Source organism: Palaemon carinicauda, chromosome 16 (assembly GCF_036898095.1).
Source record: "Palaemon carinicauda isolate YSFRI2023 chromosome 16, ASM3689809v2, whole genome shotgun sequence".
NCBI classification, from domain to species: Eukaryota; Metazoa; Arthropoda; class Malacostraca; order Decapoda; family Palaemonidae; genus Palaemon; species Palaemon carinicauda.
The window spans coordinates 15,777,139-15,799,650 of record NC_090740.1 but is presented as its reverse complement, the minus strand read 5'-3'; the positions used below and the strand labels follow the sequence as shown (position 1 = coordinate 15,799,650).

General features: G+C 39.1%; 1 protein-coding gene across 2 annotated transcripts; it reads left to right on the top strand.

Annotated features, from left to right (window-relative positions):
• The first annotated feature begins 9,389 nt into the window (after positions 1-9,389).
• On the top strand, positions 9,390-15,465 carry LOC137654935 (uncharacterized). Of its 2 annotated transcripts, none has more exons than XM_068388831.1 (2): positions 9,390-13,101; positions 13,262-15,465. In XM_068388831.1, the coding sequence occupies exons 1-2, from the start codon at positions 13,048-13,050 to the stop codon at positions 14,117-14,119; spliced, it is 912 nt and encodes a 303-aa protein (XP_068244932.1). In that variant the 5' UTR covers positions 9,390-13,047; the 3' UTR covers positions 14,120-15,465. Both variants share the same exon structure in this region; 1 of them encodes a protein (XP_068244932.1).
• Positions 15,466-22,512: the final 7,047 nt, after the last annotated feature.

The window sequence follows — 22,512 nt, the reverse complement described above, 5'->3', positions numbered from 1 at the left end:
TAGTACAATCAATTAGCCTAGTCTTTCCCAGCTCACTAAAAATGTTAACTTGATCATCAATCACTGAAACATACTTTTCTATTAGTGGTACATACATACATATACCAAGGCACTTCCCCCAATTTTGGGGGTAGCCGACTTCAACAAAGAAACAAAAACAAAAAGGGGACCTCTACTCTCTACGTTCCTCCCAGCCTAACAAGGGACTCAACCGAGTTCAGCTGGTACTGCTAGGGTGTCACAGCCCACCCTCCCACATTATCCACCACAGATGAAGCTTCATAATGCTGAATCCCCTACTGCTGCTACCTCCGCGGTCATCTAAGGCATCGGAGGCAGCAGCAGGGCCTACCGGAACTGCGTCACAATCGCTCGCCATTCATTCCTATTTCTAGCACGCTCTCTTGCCTCGCTCACATCTATCCTCCTATCACCCAGAGCTTCCTTTACTCCATCCATCCACCCAAACCTTGGCCTTCCTCTCGTACTTCTCCCATCAACTCTTGCATTCATCACCTTCTTTAGCAGACAGCCATTTTCCATTCTCTCAACGTGGCCAAACCACCTCAACACATTCATATCCACTCTAGCTGCTAACTCATTTCTTACACCCGTTCTCACCCTCACCACTTCGTTCCTAACCCTATCTACTCGAGATACACCAGCCATACTCCTTACACACTTCATCTCAAACCCATTCAATTTCTCTCTCTCCATCACTTTCATTCCCCACAACTCCGATCCATACATCACAGTTGGTACAATCACTTTCTCATATAGAACTCTCTTTACATTCATGCCCAACCCTCTATTTTTTACTACTCCCTTAACTGGCCCCCAACACTTTGCAACCTTCATTCACTCTCTGACGTACATCTACTTCCACTCCATTTACTGCAACAACAGACCCCAAGTACTTAAACTGATCCACCTCCTCAAGTAACTTTCCCTTCAACATGACATTCAACCTTGCACCACCTTCCCTTCTCGTACATCTCATAACCTTACTCTTACCCACATTAACTCTCAACTTCCTTCTCTCTCTCACAATTCCAAATTCTGTCACTAATCGTCCAAGCTTCTCTTCTGTGTCTGCAACCAGTACAGTATCATCCGCAAACAAAAACTGATTTACCTCCCATTCATGGTCATTCTCGTCTACCAGTTTTAATCCTCGTCCAAGCACTCAAGCATTCACCTCTCTCACCACTCCATCAACATACAAGTTAAACAACCACGGCAACATCACACATCCCTGTCTCAGCCCCACTCTGACCGGAAACCAATTGCTCACTTCATTTCCTATCCTTACACATGCTTTACTACCTTTGTAGAAACTTTTCACTGCTTGCAACAACCTTCCACCAACTCCATATAACCTCATCACATTCCACATTGCTTCCCTATCAACTCTATTATACGCTTTCTCCAGATCCATAAATGCAACATACACCTCCTTACCTTTTGCTAAATATTTCTCGCATATCTGCCTAACTGTAAAAATCTGATTCATACAACCCCTACCTCTTCTAAAACCACCCTGTATTTCTAAGATTGCATTCTCTGTTTTATCCTTGATCCTATTAATCATTACTCTACCATACACTTTTCCAACTACACTCAACAAACTAATACCTCTTGAATTACAACACTCATGCACATCTCCCTTACCCTTATATAGTGGTACAATACATGCACAAACCCAATCTACTGGTACCATTGACAACACAAAACACATATTAAACAATCTCACCAACCATTCAAGTACAATCACACCCCCTCCTTCAACATCTCAGCTCTCACACCATCCATACCAGATGCTTTTCCTACTCTCATTTCATCTAGTGCTCTCCTCACTTCCTCTCTTGTAATCTCTCCCTCATTCTCATCTCCCATCACTGGCACCTCAACACCTGCAACAGCAATTATATCTGCCTCCCTATTATCCTCAACATTCAGTAAACTTTCAAAATATTCTGCCCATCTTTTCCTTGCCTCCTCTCCTTTTAACAACCTTCCATTTCCATCTTTCACTGTCTCTTCAATTCTTGCGCCAGCCTTCCTTACTCTCTTCACTTCTTTCCAAAACTTCTTCTTATTCTCTTCATATGAATGACCCAATCCCTGACCCCACCTCAGGTCAGCTGCCCTCTTTGCCTCACGTACCTTGCGCTTTACTTCCACATTTTTCTCTTTATATTTTTCATACTTCTCTATACTATTACTCTGCAGCCATTCTTCAAAAGCCCTCTTTTTCTCTTCCACTTTTACCTTCACTCCTTCATTCCATCATTCACTGCCCTTCCTCATGCTGCCTCCAACAACCTTCTTGCCACATACATCACTTGCAATCCCAACAAAATTTTCTTTTACTAACTTCCACTCCTCCTCTAAATTGCCAGTTTCTCTTACTTTCACTTCGTCATATATCATTTTCAACCTTTCCTGATATTTACTTTTTACCCCCGGTTTTATTAGCTCTTCAACCCTTACTAGCTCCCTTTTACATTCACCTACTCTATTCCCCCACTCTTTTGCTACAACTAATTTTCCTTCCACCAAAAAATGATCAGACATACCATTAGCCATACCCCTAAACACGTGCACGTCTTTCAATCTTCCAAACATTCTTTTAGTTATCAACACATAATCCATTAATGCCCTTTCTACTACTCTTCCATTTGCCACTCTTACCCATGTATACTTATTTTTATCTTTCTTTTTGAAAAAGCTATTACTTATCACCATCTCTTGTTCAACACACATATCTACCAGTCTTTCACCACTCTCATTTTCACCTGGTACGCCATAGTTCCCAATGACACCTTCTACCTCTCCAGTGCCCACTCTAGCATTTAAGTCACCCATGACAACTACATAATTCCTTCTACCCAGTCCTTCTACACACCTAGTTAATTCATTCCAGAACTCATTCCGCTCTTCTTCACCTTTATCACTACCTGGCCCATACGCACTGACAAACGCCCAACATTCCCTACCCAACCTAACCCTTACCCACATTAACCTAGATGATATCTCCTTCCATTCCACTACTTTACCTGTTATCCATTCACTCAGCAATAAAGCCACACCCTCTCTCGCTCTTCCCCTTTCAATCCCAGACACTCTACCAGACATTTCACCAAACATCACTTCACCCTTTCCTTTTATCTTCGTCTCACACAAGGCCAATACATCCATCCTTCCAATTTCACATCTTTTACTCTCTATCGTACTACATCCACGCACATTCAAACACCCCAAAACTAGAGTGCGGGGAGCAGTCACTCTCCCCCCAGCTCCATCTCTTTGTTGATGTCTCACAGGATGTAGATACAGGAGAGGAAGTTCCTAGCCCCCTCGTCCCGTCCCTTTTAGTCGCCTCTTACGACACGCAGGGATAACGTTGGCGCTATTCTTGTTTTTATGCCCCCGCGGCCACCGAGAATATAATGCACACTTCACAACGACTACGGTATTTAAAAATCAGAATTGCCCCAACATGATATAAGGGAATGCAGAACATGATCTCCCAGAAATAATTCTCATGCACATTCCAGGCAATAATTGCTAACTAAACCATGGAAAACATCTTAAAATGCAATGTGTACACAATCTGAGAGTGTGTCCAATCACTTCAGGTCTACGAAGTAAAACTGAAAACTGTTTCCTAATGCAACGATCTGGCCTTCCTACCACTTACTTTCTAGAAACTCCTCTTTTGTTAGGGACATGTTTTGGCTGAAGCAAAAGAAAATGGATAAAATTTTAAAAAGTTTAAATTTTGCAGATTATTGTCAATTAAACCAGGCCTCTGAAGAAAAAGCGATATGAACATTATGGGAGATTCATAAAAATAACACTGTCCTCTTCCACTCTCTCTCCTACCGAGTTAGTCCAGCCTTCATACGTAACATATATTGATTAAGTAAACATATGACAGTATAACAGCAATTTTAGCTTACAAATTTCCATTTTTATTTTTCATATTAATTGGATAATGGAAGTTATTAATAAGCATTAATTTTAGTCATATTTCAAATGTGAAAAAAAGTTTTAAAAATAAAGTATTTCCATACGCGTCATTATTTATATGAATCTCTCCTGATATTCATATTGCTTTTTCTCCAGAAACTCAATTTAATAGACATTTACTTGTAAAATAATTTTTTTTTTTTAATTTTCCCAATTTCCTTCACTTCAATAGATACATAGCCTTAGTACAGTTTGCCCTCCTTATTTGCTTTAGTTAGGTAGTAGATAAAGGCGCAAAAAGGTGAGAATCTGTGAATACTTGCTGTCCTAGCGTGGGTTAACTCCAAACCTAAAACCTCACCTCCCAATGCCTATACAAGATTGACTAATGCACTAGAAAGCCCACTGTTACTGTTTTTATTTGGTTTCTTTCACAGTACTGTATAAGTACAGTATTGTCTTAATGAGCAAACACATTTCAGTAGGACTACTGTACACACAACAGGAATCATAGCCACACTTGTAATACATACAGTAACAACAAAACACTGTATAGTATTGTAATATATGTGCAGTTCTATCACCACAGTACAGCCTAATTAAGTAAGGTAATACTCGTAAGTGATTGCTATTTTCAGCAGGTCGACTTTCCCCGTTGAAACTCACAGTACATGTAGCCTTCAGCTGTATATCTACATTACTACTGTAAAGTACAGTATTTTGTATACAGTACAGTGCTGTATTGTAGTTAATAAAACAATAACATTAATACACAATAAATACGCTAAATCAATAAAAATTAAGAAAAACGTATTCGCACAACACCACTAACCTTTTATGTACAAAGTTCTACGCAGTAAGTCTAAAGCATGATGCAACTCTTGAGCTGTTGACTGTTTGCGTGTGGAGGAGTGTAATGTATGTATCACATTTTACACTATTATTGCCATAAACACATTGCTTTTCTACATCACAACGTGATTCTCCAGAAAAAGGGCTAAAGTAGAATATGCACATGCGAGAGAGATGATGCGAGACTGATGCCGAGTCAGCGAGAGATGGGGTATTATGCTGTGTGGAGAGAGGAATACCACAAAGTATGCCAAGTGCAAAGGAGGGGGGTCGGTTTGAAATCCTTACACCACTAGAGTACTTATCACGAAATCGTGAATACGTTTTTTACTTGATAGGTTATGCAGTTCTCTGCATCGCCAATGACTGAATCCACATAGACTGAGGGTTGACTGTATAGGAATGGGACATCTAGTGGTAAGTGATAAGATGTCCTGAATTGATATGTCAGTTTCACTTTGTCCTTTCCTCAGTTTCTTTGCTAACATGGTATACAGTAGTACAGATTTTCTCCAGATAATTTACCTATTACTGTATGGCGCATTAAGACTCTTCCCCTGGATTTGGTAGTAATTGCTGCTTGGGATGTTCAAGGAAATTGTTTCTGTGTATTGTGTTGAGGGCAACACAGTGATTTAAATAACTGTTGTGAAGTATGTTTCAATGGTTGCCAATAAAGGTTAAGTTAAAAGGACTAAAAAGAACTTGCCTTTAGCAGGGGAAAAGCCAAGGAAGTTTAGCCTAGTTGATTATTGTGAGGATGACCACAATACTGTAATTACATCTCCACTTTTAGAAAATTCATATAATTGGCCAAATTCAATAGTGAATAGCTTCAAAGCTCCTCATATCACTCACTTCATTTGTTAAAATCAGAAATCCAGTAAATCCTCTCTCATGAGCATTGATAATGATCATAAATGCCTGGTTGCCAAACTTAACCTCACTTCCCAAGTTCAATCTAGTGTTAATGGTGTTACTTATGTAAGGGTTCTGGAACTCACTGTGCAGTACAGTATAGATTCTAAAGCCTTTCAAAGTGCCTAGAATTTTTCATTTTTCAGTTACTTTAGATCCTTATGCTGCTAAACTGTTTCACATTCCTATTCAATTGAGGAAATTCCTTCTGTGTGTAAATATCTCAAAGGTTTATCAATTCAAATGCCTGTGTTTTGATATCAGGATGGCTCCATAAATTTTCACTAGGATAAGGGTCTCCATTTTCAAATGGATAAAATTTTTACAAATCACGGTTCTTTTATACCTGGTTGAATGGCTATTTCTGAATGTTTCATTGGAAAGCATTTGGGGTAAATATATGGAGTTATTCAGATTGCTGGAAAGGTTGGGATACTGGTCAATTTGGAAAATTCTCTTCTGATTCTAACTCAGAGGATTCAATATTTTGGAATGATAGCATCAGTTCCTTTTTGTACTTTTCTGTCGAAAGAAGTGATTCAGTCATTTATTTTGGTGAAGTTCAAAAGGAATGAGATCTATGTCATTTCAGATGTGGATGGCTTTTTTTTAGAGAAGTTTGTTCTGATGGGACACTATTCCAATTGTAATTGGAATAGGTTACTTGATCCAGAAACAATTTCTGTTTCAATGATGAGGAACCCACCACAATTGATAGATTGATTGGAAGCTCCTCGTTGGTTATCATAGAGTTTCCTTGGAAGTGAGGATTCCAGACCTCTCTGTACACAGATGCTTCACAGGAAGGATGGGGAGCACTTATATCTTCTCAATCTTTTAGTAAAATGATCGACACAAGAATCAACTCTTCTTATCAACTGCCTGGAACTTAAAGTGGAAATCTATTTAATTATTACAATACTGTAACTCTCTTGATTATGAATCCATTTAGCACAGCATACTCAAGGCACCTGTACAGCATAAGAAAAACAATGATCAGTGGTGTTGACATCGGGCATCATCAAACCAAGAAAGACTCTGTGTACCATTTAATGTTTAAAGTATACTGTGCATTCTTCTGCTAAGTGTAAATGCGAGGCCATGAAGGAAAAATAATAACCAAAAACTCCCTGAACGATATAATCTACAGTATTCAGTTACTGTAATCACTTAAAGAGTTTGAGATCCAGAAACACAGACCTAATTCATTAGTAAGCAAAAGGGGAAACTCAAGTTGCAAGAGAATATTTCCCTTAGTAAGGATTCTAAAAATGTATAGAAACCACTGAAAAGGAGAACTTGAAGAGCTTTAATATATTTCCTCAATAGTTAGTATGAACCAGAAATTTCTCAAGAATGACTAAAAGTCCATAATGGAAGGCAGTAGGTGATTGTTTTGCAAGATACGTAAACAACTTCCAACCAAATGATGGATAATTTACTAAATATTTTACCACCAGCATACGAACAATACTGGAGCTAGGTGAATGTGAAGAATTTGCCTCTTACACCTGTAGTGTTAACCCTTTTACCGCCAAAGGACGTACTGGTACGTTTCACAAAAGCCATCCCTTTACCCCCATGGACGTACCGGTACGTCCTTGCAAAAAATGCTATAAAAATTTTTTTTCTTCATATTTTTGATAATTTTTTGAGAAAATTCAGGCATTTTCCAAGAGAATGAGACCAACCTGTCCTCTCTATGACAAAAATTAAGGCTGTTAGAGCAATTTAAAAAAATATACTGCAAAATATGCTGGGAAAAAAATAACCCCCTGGGGGTTAAGGGTTGGAAATTTCCAAATAGCCTGGGGGTAAAAGGGTTAATCATTCACTGAGGAGGTGCAAGAAGGGAGGCAAATCTTTGGGATTAGCATAGGGATGTTAAATTGGCTTGTTCTAGAGGGTCTTCTTTAGGATTACAATTCCAAGATACTGTAGTATGATCTTCTCCCCTAGTTACAAAACAAGTCCTAATTGCCTGTTACATATTTTATAAGTGTTGATAAAAAGTCTATTACTGTTGAAGATAACACCAAGAGTCATCAATATTCTAGAATAATTAAGTACATGATTGCTTATGGAAAACAAATTGTGAAATAATGTAAGAGCAATATTTCACACAGTACACTAGTACCGTTAACAGGATCAGATGAGACTTTCACTTATTCATATTACTAAGCAAAGTTAAAGGCCAAATAAATAAAAATGGACTTGAACTTGCTAAAATTGTTCAATGTAATAGAACACAATGGCAAAATCGGACCATTGTTTCAAAAGTTGCAAAAATTAAGTAAATACAACATTCATTTACAACTTAATGCTGAGGGAAATATACCTTATAAGTGCAGTACAATGTTGGCTCTCTGTGTTTGATTCAAATTTCATATACTGTACAGCCTTTATATGTCAAGGAGAAGCAATGGTGCTTTTTAATTGTATGCTCTCATGAAGAATTTCATGCTTTTCGTATTAGTACAGTAATTAAACTTATAATTCATTTGATTAAATACCATGATATAAAGAACTAATTTTAAGTAATGAAAAGATCTTGAATACTGATTTCCAATATAAATTTTTGTATTGCTAGATGATACTAGATGCTCTTGATATAATACTTCAGATTACAGAGAATCAATACAGTCAATAAAACTCAAAACATGTACGATACTTCCAAGTTAGTTATTAAATATGATAAAAAATTATGTTTTGATTACGCTACAGTACTATGGTTAGGGGATGTTATTCACCAAGATATAGTCATGGAGGACATTAGTAATCAAAATTAAAACTTGCCCCAAAATTAAATCCCTTCCCTTTAAAAGACAATATCCATTATGAATTTTTTTTTTACTTTATATATGTATTATATGTAATATCTTGCTATGATTCTGTCTCTTCAGTAATAATACACTGCCACTGACAATAAATACTATATATTTATAATGTGCTTTTAGCTTCTAAGATATATGAATCATATCATACAGATACTGGTTTGATAAAATGACTGTTTTAGTGAAATTCAAAAGAAAATAAATGGAGAAGTTGACAAAGTAGTCTAAAGAGCTCTTTGTTCATAGCCAAACAGTCTAGATCAGTGATGTGCTGTAGTGGATGAACTACAATATTCTACTTTTATACAGAACATAGTAAAAATTCTCTAATAATCAGCAGGGTTCTTCACATGTATGGGTATATGAATGAACGAATAATTACGAGGCTTGTATAGTGCAGCGGCATAGCAAACCAATTGTGCATTTTGTGATGGAAGCACCAAACATGGAGGAATGATCAAATATTATATGGGGAACATTTTCAGGTATGGAACCACTTTTGTAGTACTGTAATCCCAAAGTCGCCGCCATATTGGATTTCAAAATGGCGGCTTAAAAATCTTTAATTACAGATAATTCTGGTTATATACCAGCTAGAGACTTGGTTTTAGTGTCTAGATATACATATTTGAGGTCAAGGAATTGAATGGTTCTAGTTAGAAGTTGATTTGGTGATGCCATATTGGATTTCAAGATGGTAGGCTAAAAAAAAAAAAAAGAGAAATTTATGACTAATATATTTGGTTCTGTGTCAACTAGATACTTAATTCTGGTATTTTTCTTTCTATTCCAGATTTCAACCACGTCGAAACGGTTCAAGGTAGTTGATGTTTCCAAGCCTCTAACTCCCACACCAAAACTGGACTGGGAACTCTGTGTTCTGTGTCAAGCTGATAAAGAAGAGTCCCTACAGTGTCCTGCTGCAACTAAAAGAAAAGATTCAGGTGCTGGATACAAGACATTTGAGGACAATATGTTAGCATTCAGTGAGCTAGGTGAGCTGCCACAAGATATGGACTTACAACAACTAGATGAAGGCCAAGGGATAGCTGCCACTCTGGCTGCCCACCAAGCCAAGTGGCACAAGTCATGCAGGGTGAAATACAACACTACCAAGCTACAACGGGCACAGAAAAGAGGTCATTCTGAAGGAAGCCCTGCCGCCAGTACAAGCACAGATGAGTACAAGTGAACTAGATCTAAGGCAGCTTGTGTCGAAAACATACGCAATCATCTATGCTTCTTCTGCCACCAACAGCTTGGTTCAGAGTTTCATCAAGTAGCGACACTGGAACTAGATAAACACGTTCGCAACGCTGCCGAGTTTCTTGAGGATACCACTCTGTTAGCCCAACTGAGTGCTGGGGATATGGTGGCAAGAGAGGCCAAGTACCACAAGAAATGTTTGACATCCCTATACAACCGCGTGAGGGCAGCATAAACGCTTGCTGAGGAAAGCCAGAGCAAAGTAGATGTCATTTCAGCAATAGTCCTGTCTGAACTGGTAACATACATAGAGGAAACTGCAAAAGAAAAGGACACTGCTCCTGTTTTCAAGATGGCAGACCTCACTAAGCTGTACACAACGAGAATGGAACAGCTCGGCATTGTGCTGGAAACACGAGTACATACAACCAGACTTAAGGAGCGAATCCTGGCATATTTGCCTGATCTGCAGGAGCACAGAAAGGGACGAGATATCCTGCTGGTGTATAAGGAAGACATTGGCAGTGCACTAGCCAAAGCATGTCAACATGACATTGACAGTGATACTGTGCACCTGGCACGAGCTGCCCGCATTATAAGGAAGGATATGTTCCAGTCATCTCAGCCTTTCAATGGTTCCTTCTCAGACAAATGCCAAGAAGAGTCTGTGCCACAACTGCTGCTGACAATGGTCTCCATGATGCTAGAGGGTGCAGGCATCAAAAACCAGGCACGTCAATCATCGTCCTCAGCATCTTTGACCATAGCTCAACTAATCAAATACAACAGTGTGAAACATGAGAGAAGAGGTGCAGGCACAGATGTGCGACACAGCATCAGTCAAGAGACTCCCTTGCCAATATATCTTGGCTTGATGCTTCATGCCCATACGAGAAAGAGGGAATTAGTTGACACACTATCTGGACTAGGGATCAGCATTGCATATGATAGAGTGCTACAGATCTCTGCAGAGCTGGGCAATGGGACATGTCAGCGCTTTCAGATGGAAAAGGTGGTTTGCCCCCCAAAAGCTCCACAGTAGAGTGTTCACCACAGCAGCTGTGGATAATATAGACCAGAATCCCAGCTCCACGACAGCACATGACTCATTCCATGGAACTGGTATTTCATTAATACAACATCCAGACTATGACAATCAAGGCACAGACCGAGGTATTGTCATCATCGGGGGTATCTCCAATGTCAAGGCTGTGTGTGACTTTCCACGGTATTATACAGATGTACAGCCAATTACTTCACCTGCCCCAAAAAAACCATGTACCAGCTGGAACCCAAGCGTCACTGCAGAGGAATCCTGCACAAGCTGAGCTTGATAAAGAGAAGAAGTGGCTCTAGGCTGTGAAGGATGCATGTGACGGTGGCGATACGCAGAATCCAGGAAACATTTCGTGGGCTGCACATCATGCAGAGAGCCAAGCAGCCCAGCATACTAATATCACAGTCACACCCACTGCCTTGCTACCCCTCTTCCATGACCAAGCCCACTCAGGGGCAATGATCCGTCATGCCATGAATGTAGTGAAAGCAGCGGTCAATGAGCTAAATCCTGGACAGATACCCGTCATCATACTGGACCAACCACTGTATGCAATCGCCAAGGAGGTGCAATGGAACTGGTCAGACACATTTGGTGAAGATCTATTTGTAGTAATGCTAGGTGCTCTACACACAGAGATGGCAGCTTGGAAGACAGCAGGAAACTGGCTGCAAGACAGTGGTTGGACAGAGGCATTGGTTCAGGCAGAGATAGCAACAACAGGCACAGCAGACTCCTTCCTGCATGCAGCTCATGTCAGCCGTACAAGACGCGCCCACCAGGTAACTGCTGCTGCCCTACACATACTTCAGCACCATGCATATACTAGATACAAAGAAAGAGCGACAGCAAGACATGAGGAACTATTGCAGTTTGAGGCATGGTGTGACATGTGAGCAGTAGCATGTCCCCAGTTTCAGTACTGGGCCACTGTACTTCACTTGGAGCTCTCTATACTCCTCTTCATACGTTCACTTAGAGAGTCGAACTTCACACTGTACATGGACACCCTACCAGAGCTAGCTGCATGGTTTGCTGCATTGGATCATGTCCACTATGCTCGCTGGTTTCCAGTGCACATCAGGGACATGGTTTGCCTTGCAGAGAAACATCCAGATGTTGCTGCCAAGTTCCATATGGGCCACTTCACATCCAAGAAGACCAGGCATGCTTTTTCTGCCATTGCCTTAGACCAGGCACATGAGCAAAACAATGCCATGGTCAAAGGTGATGGCGGGGCAGTGAGTCTCACTGAAAATCCAAGTGCCCTTCGACGGTGGATGCTGGCTGGCCCTTTAGTTGCTCGGGTCATCACAGAATTTGAGACCTCACAACAACTGCACCAAAGAGGAGAGCACACCCACCACCACGAGCAAACCAACAGTGTACAGAAGAAATTTGTCCAAGATGTCCGTGCACTGACAGCAGTCATCGAGGAGATGGGCAACCCCTTTGAAGAAGAAAGCACAGATTTGCTGGTCCTAGACACACAGGAGATCCTGGGCCCAGCTACAGTAGAGAGTGTGCGTACAGCTGTGCAGATGGGGCGAGATCAGTTCCATTTATTTGTGAAGGAACGTCTGGCAGACAGATCCAAACCACTCAATGATGTCATCAAACGCAACAAACTTCCATTCTTTGCATCCATCAAGGTGAAAAGTGCCAATAAGAGCAAGCAACAACTCGCCTCTGCAAGGAGTGATTCAGAGCTTTTCTCCAGACTATACATCGCATGCCAAACCAGAGATGGCGATCTCGAGCAGTTCTTCAAACATGAGAACAGTGCACACCCGCCTGCACTATCACAAAATGGACGGATCCGCTTTGGTTCCAAATCTGACTTGCTGAGGCCTTTGGAACAGCTTGTTGAACCAACGTCTTACCCACCACAAGTCTCTTCTGTGATCCTTGATGGGGCTGCAGTGGTTCAAATGCTGAACCCTGGCCACAGCAAAACATTTCTTGACTATGCCACAGACGTATTCGTTCCATACATTCTGTCACAGCTTCAAAATCATTCTCGTCTGGATCTAGTGTGGGACCGCTATGCAAACTCAGGCAGCTTGAAGGCAACTGCAAGGGCTAACAGAGGCAAGGGAATCTGCAGACGTGTTACTGGCACTGCCCTGTTACCAGGGAACTGGCACATTCCTCCGTGTCGACGAGAACAAGGAAGAACTCTTCCGCTTCCTGTCTAAGCAGGTCATGGAGTCCATCAATGTGCCAGAGAAACAGCTGATTGCTACTGATGGTGAACAGGTAATCTGAATCCCCCTGTTCATATCATATGTCAATACATGTACCCACATTGTCATGGATCTGTAATATAAAAATTAATGTTAATTTCATATAGATTTTTTTTGATGATCAGTTGACCGCCTTCACCAAATATATGACATTTTTATACTTATATCAACAGGTCATTGCTGTACCACCCTTTGAAGACACAGCAGCTTTGGCCCCATGCAATCACGAGGAAGCGGACACGCACATGATGGTTCATGCAGCAGATGCTGTTAAATCTGGACACCGCAGAATACTCATCCGTACCGTGGACACAGATGTGGTGGTTCTTGCTGTGTGGATGGCCCAGGAGCTACATGAGGCCGTCGATGAACTATGGCTAGCAATTGGTACTGGCAAGAGCTTCCGCTACATAGCAGCACACAAGCTGGCGGCTTCACTGGGGCCAGACAAATCCAAGGCACTGCCAGTCTTCCATGCAATCACAGGGTGTGATACAGTCTCGAGCTTTGCAGGTCGTGGCAAGATAACTGCATGGGCAGTATGGGACATTTTCCCAGAAGTGACAAATGCATTTCTGACCTTGGCATCTGCACCAAGTGAGATTTCTGAGGACACATTGGCAACCCTGGAGAGATACATAGTACTCCTGTACGACCGAACATGTACATGTTCAGAGGTGAATCTGGCAAGGAAGAAACTCTTTGCAAAGATAGCGCGATCTATTGAAGCAATACCTCCAACACAGGCAGCCCTAGAACAGCATGTGAAGAGGGCAACGTACCAGGGTGGATATTGTTGGGGGCAGTCTCTTGTCCCACACTGCCTTCTATCATCACCATGTGACTGGGGGTGGGTGGAAAATGACGGACAGTTTGATCCTTTGTGGACAACACTACCAGAAGCTGCCAAATCCTGCTATGAACTGATCTCTTGTGGGTGCAAAAAAGGTTGCAGTGGGAGATGCAAGTGTAAGAAAGCAGCTCTGAAATGCACAGCACTATGTGGCTATGATGGTGATTGCTCAGACTGATTTGGAACTGTGCAGAACTTACGTATTAATGAATTGATTGATACGCAAGTCGTGTGTATAATTACATGCATATAAATGTACATAATAATTATGGGAATACCACTTGATTATCAGTTGATAATGTGAATTAAAACATGTTTCATTACAACTATTTAATTCCTTGGCTTCACATTTGTACATCCTGACACCAGAATCAAGTATATAGCTGGCACATAACCAAATATATGAGTCATAAATTTTTCTTTTTTTTAGCCTACCATCTTGAAATCCAATATGGCGTCACCAAATCAACTTCTAACTAGTACCATTCAATTCCTTGACCTCAAATATGTATATCTAGACACTAAAACCAAGTCTATAGCTGGTATATAACCAGAATTATCTGTAATTAAAGATTTGTAAGCCGCCATTTTGAAATCCAATATGGCGGCCACTTTGGAGTTACTACAAAAGTGGTTCCATATCTGAAATGTTCCCAATATAATATTCTATCATTCCTCCATGTTTGGTGCTTCCATCACCAAATGCACAATTCTTATGAATTTTTTTGCTATGCCGCTGTACTATTGGGAAATCTCCATGACAATATTCAATGCTTAATAATAGGACAAAGAAATAAAAATACAGTACTTCCACCAGAGGTATGGAAAGCTCCTTCTCTTGAAGGAGACGGGGGTTAAAAAAAGTATAAACTATTTAAAACTTTACCTAACAGGATTACTGTAATTTGTGTTATAAGTTAAACAGCTTTACAAATGAGGTTTTTCATTATTAATCAGTAACCATCAAACAAATATTGAAAGATGACACTGATATGGTTACTTGAAGATTAAAAGGATATGTAAGTTAGGGAAAAGAAAATTGTATTCAATTATGTAATCTGTCAGCTTTTACTTACATTATTACAGTCTACTATTTTAAGTTATTTTTATTGCAATGTTCCTTGTATGGTGAGATATTTTATCAAGGTCAGAGAAGGTTGGAGTTTATAAGAAAAACTAAATATAACAGTAAAATAAGGATTTAATAATCATTCGCAATTAATGCAAAGTTTACGGTACTTTATTATGGATTTAATGAATAATATGGATCAGGGAAATAGAAACCAGAAATATATTTCATGGATTATTTAAGAATAAGAACTTTTGTGTAATAAAATTTGAACTGTTCCTTATTACAAAATGTTGTCCCTATATTTTCTTATCAATATAAAAATTTACCACACTAAGCAAAGAGAAAGAAGCAATGCATCTTTGATTTCATAAATGGAAGTGCATAATGTATAAACAACTACAGCACTAAGCAAAACTGTGTACTGTACTTATTTTGGTTTTCAAATAAAAACCAATTATTTGTTTAAACTACCCAGTACTGTAATCAAATAAATCTAATAATACATCTCATTTTTAGTACCAGTAATTAAAATTAACATTACGCATTTTTAGAAAAATCCACAGCTTGAAATAAAACTTAGCATTTCAACTTTCTTACAACACAATACTTTCACTGAGGTTTAATCAGCATTAAGAGAAATATGCATACCAATAATAAGTTCATACGGTACTTTTTTTTTTAAATTGATAAAACAACACTGTATGCATACATTTAGTAGGGTTCTATGTTACTAAGTTAATGCCTTTCATATAAGAACCACTATATCATCACCACAGATCAGGTTATTGTGACCTCCCTCTTCACTTAATTACTGTATTGTTTAAGTTTACTTGTGTGCTACGGTAGTCATTGCTTCTTTCAGAAACTGTTTAAGAAAAATGTTGCTAATACTAGACATTAGATGTAAATTGTCTTCCAATAAATAAGTAGGATTAGGCTAAAACTCTGGACCAATAGGTGGAGTCCTAGATTGATTAAAACTGGCTTCCTTAGTAATATAATGGTGTTTGTTACAGCATAAGCTTCGTAATAAGCTAATCATTTAGTCATCACTGTATCTAATGATTCTACATAGGTGTAACTGGTAAATCAGCATTATAAGTAATTACTGCTTTCATGTAATATATCTAATGAACAGAAAATACTAAGTGCAATATACCCCTCACAAATGATATTCCAGAAATTTCAATGCAATGCAGTACAGTATAGAAAGTCCCTTGAAATTTGTGATCTTCATTCTTAAATTCAGTGATAACACACAATTTTAAAATGAAACCTTGCAACACAGTAAATGCAGAGAGAAAAATTTTAAATTTTAATTGTACGAATTTCTTTGTGCCCAAAATACAGTATTGGGAAAATTAGACATCACTGCCTACACATATTTGGTGAAAATTTTGTTGTGATGCTTTAGAATGGCAAATTTTCAATTCTTCTAAGTTTCCCACCATTACGATATTTAGAGAAATAAAGAACAATTGATCCAGTTGTACCATAAATATTGAGAATTGTAAGAAAACAAAATTAAAGTAATTTATTAAAAAGGGAAATTAAAAAGATGTGTCTGTCTAAGGGTATAACTATATTGTATTCTTAACTTTAAGATGTACAGTACATTGTTACTGATGTGCTATGGCTATATTAAATGATAATCAAGAGCTTTCACATAAAATCAATAGCATAAAACCCCACCAAAGACTGTTCATCAGAAAACTGATCCAGAAACAGGCCAAACATTGAGCCCTTTGTGGCTGTTTTGGGGGGATATGTATGAATTATCATTAGTAGCAAAAATAAAGATAGATATCATCCTGCTTTTCTAACTAATATTGTAGCTTAGCTGGTAATAATAATAATGACAATAATGTACTATAGTAATACATTCCCCTCTTGCATAATAGAATAAAAAAATGAAAATCACAAGTACAGGGTACTGTATGTAGAATATTTGTGAGTAGCAGTTCAGTTGTTGTCTGAGATAAAGCAACTGCTTCCATCAATATTTTATTCCTTGAATATGGTGAGCTGGATAGATCCTAAATTAGATTGTATGCTTTTCTCCTAGTTCTCAGGTGTACCTAGCATTACTGATGAAGACCACGGTGGTAATAAAAATGGCAATCTCCAACGCTTAGAACAGGACTATATACTTGATTCCTTTTCCATGAATAGTGGCTCATGTTTCATCCAAAGTAGTATGTTTCCGAGCTTCAAGTTCCATGTGTATAATTTAGGTACAGTATACATGTGATTCCCAATATTTGTTAGTTCAACATTTATTGTTTTGTTATTCGCAGTTTGCTAGAATAATTGTCATTACTTTTCACACATTTACTTTTAAAAGTGATGGGAAAACTTGAAAGTACTAATGTAAACTCATATTCTCACAAAATAATATAGCCTTTTCCATACAGTATTTCTAATTGAGTGTATTCACAGAAACTTAATTTGGACAAACTTACTTCTTTGTGAACTTTTGTTTATTTGGGCTCCCAAATGCTACACCAGATAATGTTAATGGTGAAATGTATATAATCAACATAATATATGTCACTTTTATGTGCCATATCAGTGTAAATCAAAACAAAGTGACATTCTGCAGTTGAGGAAATTCTACGAAAAAAATATGAAAAAAATAATCCTCTGGGAGTCTATTATATATTTTAATGCAAAAAAAAAGGTAATGTAATTGTTCCCAAGCATTTCCTAAACCTGGTTATATAATAATCAAATAACTAATATTAGAGTAAAAAAATATTATATTTATTTCAGCCTTTTACATATTCTTTCATTTTCAGGGAAGTCATAATTTACCTCTGTGAGGTATATTACTATGGTAAATATTATTATAACTAATAAATACCCCCAAAATCTTATTAACTTGATTCATTGCCCTGACATTTAAATGAAATTTGTAGTTAATGAAGTAGACTGTGAAGTATTGACAAATATGGTTACTGCTCAACTCAACCTACTTCTGTCAACAAGTGCTTTCTACAGTTTAGTCTCATTTTGAAACATCAATATCTGGCAAAATAACCAAACATAGCACTTCATGAGTTTTGAAACATTATTTGACAGCAAACACAAAACTATAGTTATATTATAATATAACCTTCAATGCATCCTGAAAAAGCTATAATAATTTTTCTGGGCTCAACCTGTCTCACAGTGAAATGCTCCTTATAGCACCATTTCTAAGGTATAAATACTGTTAAATATACCAGAGAAAAAAGTTGCATGGAATGCCAGGAATATACCCAGCTCGCTCACCCTTGTAGGGTGTCGGTAGGGGATTATTTAAGAAAACCACATTATGAGTAAGAAACTAATATTTCACACCTTGTGGTAAACCATTTTTATTTCTCAGTACTAATGATTGATTAATTGATTTGGAGTTTTCTGGCATCCTGACATCAAAGGTCATTGATGCCGATACCGTTTGTTATGAATAAAGAATAAAAAGATATTCAAGTAAAATCCATAAAGCTGCTTCTGGAATAAATCTAAAAATACAGCTAGCATAGTACAACACATCCTGCTCAAGAATCTTAGCAAGGATGAACCTGCCATCCTTAACTCGAGCCTCAAAAAGGTATCTATTTCATAAGGTGCTAAAAGTGGGGCCTTCTGACAACAAATGCCTCACTGTCAGGGGTACCAAACAGTTTGCGCAATATGACTGGTGTTGGCCAGTCATCAGAAACTTGTGCGTCAACCGAGTGTAACCAATGCGGAGATGACACAGAGTAGTCCGCCATTTTCGGGACAACTTGTTAAACCTCCAAGGAGATAAAATATTCGTTATTTCTCTCATCTTATTTCCAAAACTAACCTAATGCTGTTCCCAATGATAATAAAACAAATTTTTAATACATGGTAAAACATCATTACAGAGGATGAATATCTTCTTGGTAGCAACTTGGCTGCAGCATTCTTTGCCAGTAAATCTGCCTACTTATTTCCAGACACACCTACGTTTTCCAGAAACCAGCAAAATTGAACTGGCATACCTCACAGCCCAAAAATAAAGAGCCGCTCTAAAATCTTTAACGCTAAAGGGTTACTGGAATTAAAAACTTCTAAAGTTTGTAAGACACCTTTTTTTAAGACTATTTTCAAAGCAATTAATATTCCATACAGTTTGGCAATAAAAATAGATGACACTAGGGGAAGTGAACCTTTTTAATGAAAAGACTGCTAAATACTGCAAATCCAAAACCAGCATCAAATTTGGAGCCACCAGTAAAGATAAAAGTTGATTCCCTATGTTCTTCAACATGCCTCTTAAAAAGACTGGGCTTCAAGTCAGTCATGTTCTTTTTTACACCAGTAAAATATTTACAGAAAGATATCTCTGGTAATTTCTATGGAGTGCTAAATGAAAGCACTTTACTTTTAGCTATATCACGACTATTTATCAATTGTTTTACCCAAAACCCAAAAGGCTGAGGAGATTTTCGGTACAACTCAAACTATGCCTGATGCCTTACAAGATTTGTTATCTGAAAGCTAAGGAATCTGGAAGTCTTTGCCACCTAAACCAATAACGAACAACAAAAGACTTTCGGTAAAGGTCTCAAGGTAATTTTGCAGCGTTAACAAGGAGGTTTTGGATAGGTGAAGTTCTAGAAGCTCTTGTGGCCAATTTGATAACAGTATGGTGTATAGAATCTAAAATCTTTAATCAGCTTGTGGTGGTTGAGGAGCATATTTAACACCCATCACTAATTTTTGAAAAAATTAAGGCCTTGTACAACTTTTAAATAGTTTTGTGGTCTGGACAGAACTCTTAAAAGATTCAGAGCCTAAAGACATTTTACTTTTAAGGCTTTCAATTGAGGAACCCATGTCAGCTTGCAATCGAATAGCAATCCTAAATATGTAGCTTCATATATGCATGGGATCCATTGGTTTTTGATGTACATATCAGGGTCAGGATGTACTCCCTAAATACAACAAAAGTGGACAAAAACAGTTTTGCTTGTTGAAAATTTGAATCCATTCATATCCTCCCTGTGAATTATTTTGTCAATTGAGTTCTAGTTTTCTCTCAACCATTGCCATTCTAGCTCCAGCAAATGATATGGAGAGATCATCTACAAACAGCTTGAGAGAATATCTTGGGGAATGACAAAGGATATTCCATTTATGGCTAATGCAAATAGGGTTACACTCAGCCCACTACCTTGGGGAACTCCTTATTTCTAACATTTCCTCTTTGACAGAGTTAAACCTACTCTAACTTGAAAAAATGATATTTTGATTATAAAATAAAGTTTTGAATATACTTACCCGGTGAATATATAATAGCTGACGTCTCGGACGGCTCGACAGAAACACAAAAACTCGCGAGCGATCGCCATGAAGGTTGTGGGTGTGCCCACCAGCGCCGACTATCGGCCAGATACCGCATATACATGTAAACAGCTCCAGTTCTTCTCATTCCGCTGGGTCTCTATCGGGGAGGAAGGGAGGGCCTTTAATTTATAAATTCACCGGGTAAGTATATTCAAAAATTTATTTTATAATCAAAATATCATTTTTAAATATTAAACTTAGCCGGTGAATATATAATAGCTGATTCACACCCATGGTGGTGGGTAGAGACCAGTATTAATACAATAAAGGCATATATGCTTAGAGTTTTTGACAGTTATATCATAACAAAACCCAAATAAATATAGGTACCTGGTAAGGAAGCTGACTCTGACGATTACTCTGCCTTGTTAGTCCGCTTTCCTCACGAAGCCCAGCCATCCTCTCAGGATGCTGAAAGACTCCCAGGAGCTGTTGTATCCAGGGCGACAACCCATACAACAGGACCTCATCAAAACCCTTAATTTGGGCGCTCTCAAGAAATGACATTTGACCACCCGCCAAATCAAAAAGGATGCGAAAGGCTTCTTAGCCTTCCGTACAACCCAAAACAAGATTAAAAACATTTCAAGAGAAGATTAAAAGGATATTGGAATTAAGGGAATGTAGTGGTAGAACCCTCACCCACTACTGCACTCGCTGCAACGAATGGACCCAGTGTGTAGCAGTCCTCATAAAGAGTCTGGACGTCTTTTAAGTAAAATGAAGCGAACACCGACTTGCTCCTCCAAAAGGTCGCGTCCATAATACTTCGCAGAGATCTGTTTTGCTTAAAGGCCACGGAAGTTGCTATAGCTCTTACTTCGTGCGTCTTGACCTTAAGCAAGCAACGATCTTTTTCACTCAAGTGAGAATGAGCCTCTCGGATTAAAAATCTAATAAAATACGATAAAGCATTTTTAGACATAGGCAATGATGGCTTCTTAACTGAGCACCACAAGGCCTCAGATCCACCTCGTAAGGATTTGGTACGAGCTAAATAAAACTTAAGAGCTCTAACTGGACACAGTACTCTTTCAAGCTCGTTGCCTACGATCTCTGACAGGCAAGGTATATCAAACGACTTAGGCCAAGGACGAGAAGGCAGTTCATTTTTGGCCAAGAAACCAAGCTGAAGTGAACATGTGGCTTTATCTGTAGAAAAGCCGATGTTCTTACTGAAGGCATGGATCTCACTGACCCTTTTAGCCGAAGCCAAGCACACTAAGAAAAGCGTCTTGAGGGTGAGATCCTTCAGGGAGGCTGAATGTAATGGCTCAAACCTGTCGGACATTAGGAACCTTAGGACCACGTCTAAGTTCCATCCAGGAGTTGCCATACGACGCTCCTTAGAGGTCTCGAAGGACTTAAGGAGATCTTGGAGATCTTTATTATTGGACAGATCTAAGCCTCTATGTCTGAACACAGAAGCCAATATGCTCCTGTAGCCCTTAATAGTGGGCGCTGAGAGGGAGCGAACATTTCTCAGATGTAGGAGAAAGTCTGCAATTTGGGCTACAGAGGTACTGGAAGAGGAAATGGATGATGACTTGCACCAGTCTCTAAAGACTTCCCACTTCGACTGGTATACCTTGATGGTAGAAGCTCTCCTAGCTCTCGCAATCGCTCTGGCTGCCTCCTTCGAAAAACCTTGAGCTCTTGAGAGTCTTTCGATAGTCTGAAGGCAGTCAGACGAAGCGCGGGGAGGCTTTGATGAAGATTCCTTACGTGGGGCTGCCGTAAGAGATCCATCCTTAAAGGAAGACTCCTTGGAATGTCTACCAGCCATTGAAGTACCTCTGTGAACCACTCTCTCGCGGGCCAGAGGGGAGCAACCAACGTCAACCTTGTCTCTTCGTGAGAGGCGAACTTCTGCAGTACCTTGTTGATGATCTTGAACGGTGGGAATGCGTACGCGTCCAGGTGAGACCAGTCCAGTAGGAACGCATCTATGTGGGCCGCCTCTGGATCTGGGACTGGAGAGCAATAGGTCGGGAGCCTTTTGGTCAACGAGGTGGCAAAGAGGTCTATGGAGGGTTGACCCCAAGTCACCCAAAGACTCTTGCACACGTCCTTGTGGAGGGTCCATTCTGTGGGGATCACCTGACCTCTCCGACTGAGACAGTCTGCCAAGACGTTCA

Bases quoted from the DNA above. Each gene is read 5' to 3' on its own strand.
- LOC137654935 (XM_068388831.1), top strand. From the start codon at position 13,048: ATGGAGTCCATCAATGTGCCAGAGAAACAGCTGATTGCTACTGATGGT. The intron at 13,102-13,261 runs GTAATCTGAATC...TTATATCAACAG, and splicing joins TTGCTACTGATGGTGAACAG to GTCATTGCTGTACCACCCTT.